This window comes from Ctenocephalides felis, unplaced genomic scaffold (genome assembly GCF_003426905.1).
Source record: "Ctenocephalides felis isolate EL2017-DRISC unplaced genomic scaffold, ASM342690v1 CF-g0.4_SCAFFOLD_01886, whole genome shotgun sequence".
Classification (NCBI taxonomy): Eukaryota; Metazoa; Arthropoda; class Insecta; order Siphonaptera; family Pulicidae; genus Ctenocephalides; species Ctenocephalides felis.
Genome location: NW_020538040.1, coordinates 33,687,542 through 33,690,444, shown reverse-complemented (window position 1 = coordinate 33,690,444; position 2,903 = coordinate 33,687,542). Strand labels below are relative to the sequence as shown.

At 28.0% G+C, this 2,903-nt stretch overlaps 1 protein-coding gene across 1 annotated transcript in view; it reads left to right on the top strand.

The window, feature by feature from the left end:
• The first annotated feature begins 2,068 nt into the window (after positions 1-2,068).
• Positions 2,069-2,903, top strand: part of LOC113374866 (cysteine-rich and transmembrane domain-containing protein YDL012C-like) — a 2,246-nt gene continuing 1,411 nt past the window's right edge. Inside the window, exon 1 of the mRNA XM_026614827.1 lies at positions 2,069-2,082. Within this exon, the coding sequence (XP_026470612.1) occupies positions 2,069-2,082 (14 nt within the window). The remainder of the gene's footprint in view (positions 2,083-2,903) is intronic.

The window sequence follows — 2,903 nt, the reverse complement described above, 5'->3', positions numbered from 1 at the left end:
ACTACACTTTCGTTTACTTAAGGTTTTACTTATTCGTACACAGTATAAATGTCGAAATATGTATGTAAATAATAAAACTAAGAGTTTATTGTTTCTTAAGATCGCCCACAAATGTCATAACTTTACCATAGCCATAGTCTATGCTTTTAAATCGCCGCCGACCAGCCGCAAAGAGAATAATCTTGACATTGAAAATAATATACTTCGAAGTTGATTTCAAATAAATTGTATATGCAATTTAATACGCACTATCTGTTCGATATTGAAAAATAATTTCTGCAGTTTCATTACTATAAATAACATGATATCTCTTATTTGCATATATTAGTTAATTGCGTTTTACTTAGTAAATGATTTACACTCAAAGTATATTTTCTGACACTTTCCATTTCAATTGGAATATACTGGCTCATAATTCTAACACTCATGTATTTTATTGGTGCTCAATAAAAAATGTTAAAAGAACTACTGATACGTACATTTTTTTACTAAAACTTGCTATGCGTATTTTTTACTATTTGCCTCTCAATTTTATTTCAAATTCAGCTTTCACATCAAGTTTTCTTCTAGTACGGGAAAGTTTAATTAATGAACTTTTTGTGGATTTTCAAACTATCTGATATGTCGTAATTTATTTTGAATTTTACTGTAAGCATATGTATTAATTGATTTTCATTAAAAGTAACTAAATATTTTTTGAATAGATTCTCGAAATTATCATTTATCTGCAAATTATGAAAAATTGAATAAAAATAGCAGTTTATAAAAGATGGAATCATCATGCTGAATGAATATATTTGTGAAATAATGTTATTACTACTCTTTCCAGTTTTTATTTTAGATATCTTAGCATGATTGTTTATTATAAATAATACTTGCTAGTGTGAAATTAAATGATATTAGCATTTTTAAATGACAAATATTTTCAAGAATTTTTTAACAACAGCATTTACTATAGTTATAATTGTTTAAAGTATCTTTGTTGCTGTTGTTGTTACTGAATTATCTATTGTGAAGATTTTGGAAAGTTGCAAGCAAATTATGCTCTATTTCTTCAAACTGAAGAAATATCCTAAGACATGTTTCCTAATTGTAGTTTCATTTTTGATAATATTGTAATTAGCAGCCATTTTTAAGTTTTTTTTTTGTTTCTAAAGGGGTTTCAAATCACCTATTTAACAAGATAGTTATTGAAAGACTCTTCTTTTTGAAATATGGAAATCTATTCATTTAGTTTTCTTTATTTGAATATAGAATTTGTGTGTAGAATTTCAGTCATAAGTTAAAAAATGTGTTTTTAAGAGCAAATATTTTGGTATGGCTAATATCTTTTAGTTGTAACTATGGTTAAAAGGTTGCAACTTTTTGATCGTTAAAATATTAACAGAACAACTTTTTTCGTCTTTTAAATTTGAATTTCATATTCAGAATTGATATACTTCAACTATATGTATGTGGATTGTTTTGAGCTTTGTCTCCATTATGAGATGAATTTGTTCAAGTGGAATGTTTTTCAATTTCAATATAATACATTCTTCACATATCTGAATTTGGTCTGGCCATATTGTAGTGATTTATTCAGTGAATGAAAAATGATATGTTTGTTAGGATATCTATGACAGCAAAAATTCTTAATGTCCATTTTGTTCTCAGAATATAATAATAATCAGAATATAAATATAAAAAATAAGTTATTTATGCGTCTTATGTTTCATAGCACTCTCATCATCATTATTTTCAGTTATTGAAAACATACAAGTTAGCACATTTTTTAAAACGACATTATCTATAAGATGCAGCAAGATATTAGTAATTATATAGGCGAATTAGCGTATGCCATAGTTGTGGCTTTCAAACCAAGCGTGATAAACATTCAAAGATACCAAAATGAATTACCAAATTGGTTAATACATAAAGGCACTTACACAATGAACGATGGAATATGAACAAACATTTAGACAATTACAAAAGCCGCCATGAGGATCATCCAAACTCACTTGCGACTTGAGAAACTACGCCACAACATTATTGGGCGTGATTGGAAAAGAAATTCATGTTACATTAACATATGACTGATCAATGGTTAGAAAATCACTGACAATGGTTAGAAGATTTTGTATTTTTAATGTTATTGTTTTCATCCCACTTGTTGTCCATTTCGGGATGGAGGTGTAAAATTGCTATATAATAATAAAACTAGTGGTGCTAGTAGGCAAATTGTTAGAACTTCTTGTACCGAATATTAAAACACACACACACACGTGTACATCTATTTTTCCTATAAATTTTCCATTAAATAGGAAAATTTTTATTTTTAATTTTTTTGCGATTACTATAACCTTAAGTTATAGTAATTCCCTACGGGAAGTTAAAAAAAACTGCTGTGGACAGCAACAGTGTACTGTTTTTTCATTGAATTTAATGATGTTTTTGTTATATTTTTGAAGAGATCTGTAAAGTTCACGATCATTTACATTTCAAGTGCATCCGACGTAAAATGTTGTTAAGTTCAGTGAAGTAAGAAGTACTTTTTGCCGGCAACAAAACCTGTTGCGTTATGCAGGATGCAACTGGCAATATCACTCGATTAAATCGCTCCACTTATAACAGAATGCCACAAATATCAATTGTCAGACAAAAAACATGGTTTAATAGTCAATTAAGTATCTTTGTGCTTGTTTGCGATAACGCAAACCGATTTAGTTTATATTTTATTGATTTTTAATTTACATATAAATAAATATGAATATACGTTGAATACTTGGGTCTTAGGTGCTCAGATAGTCTATTTTGTATAATGGCCCACATTTGAAAGTAGCAACCATTAACAACTAGTCAGTTGCAAATTACGTTAGTGCGGATTTTTGTTAGAAAATCAAAGACATTCATGGAACTAATTTTTT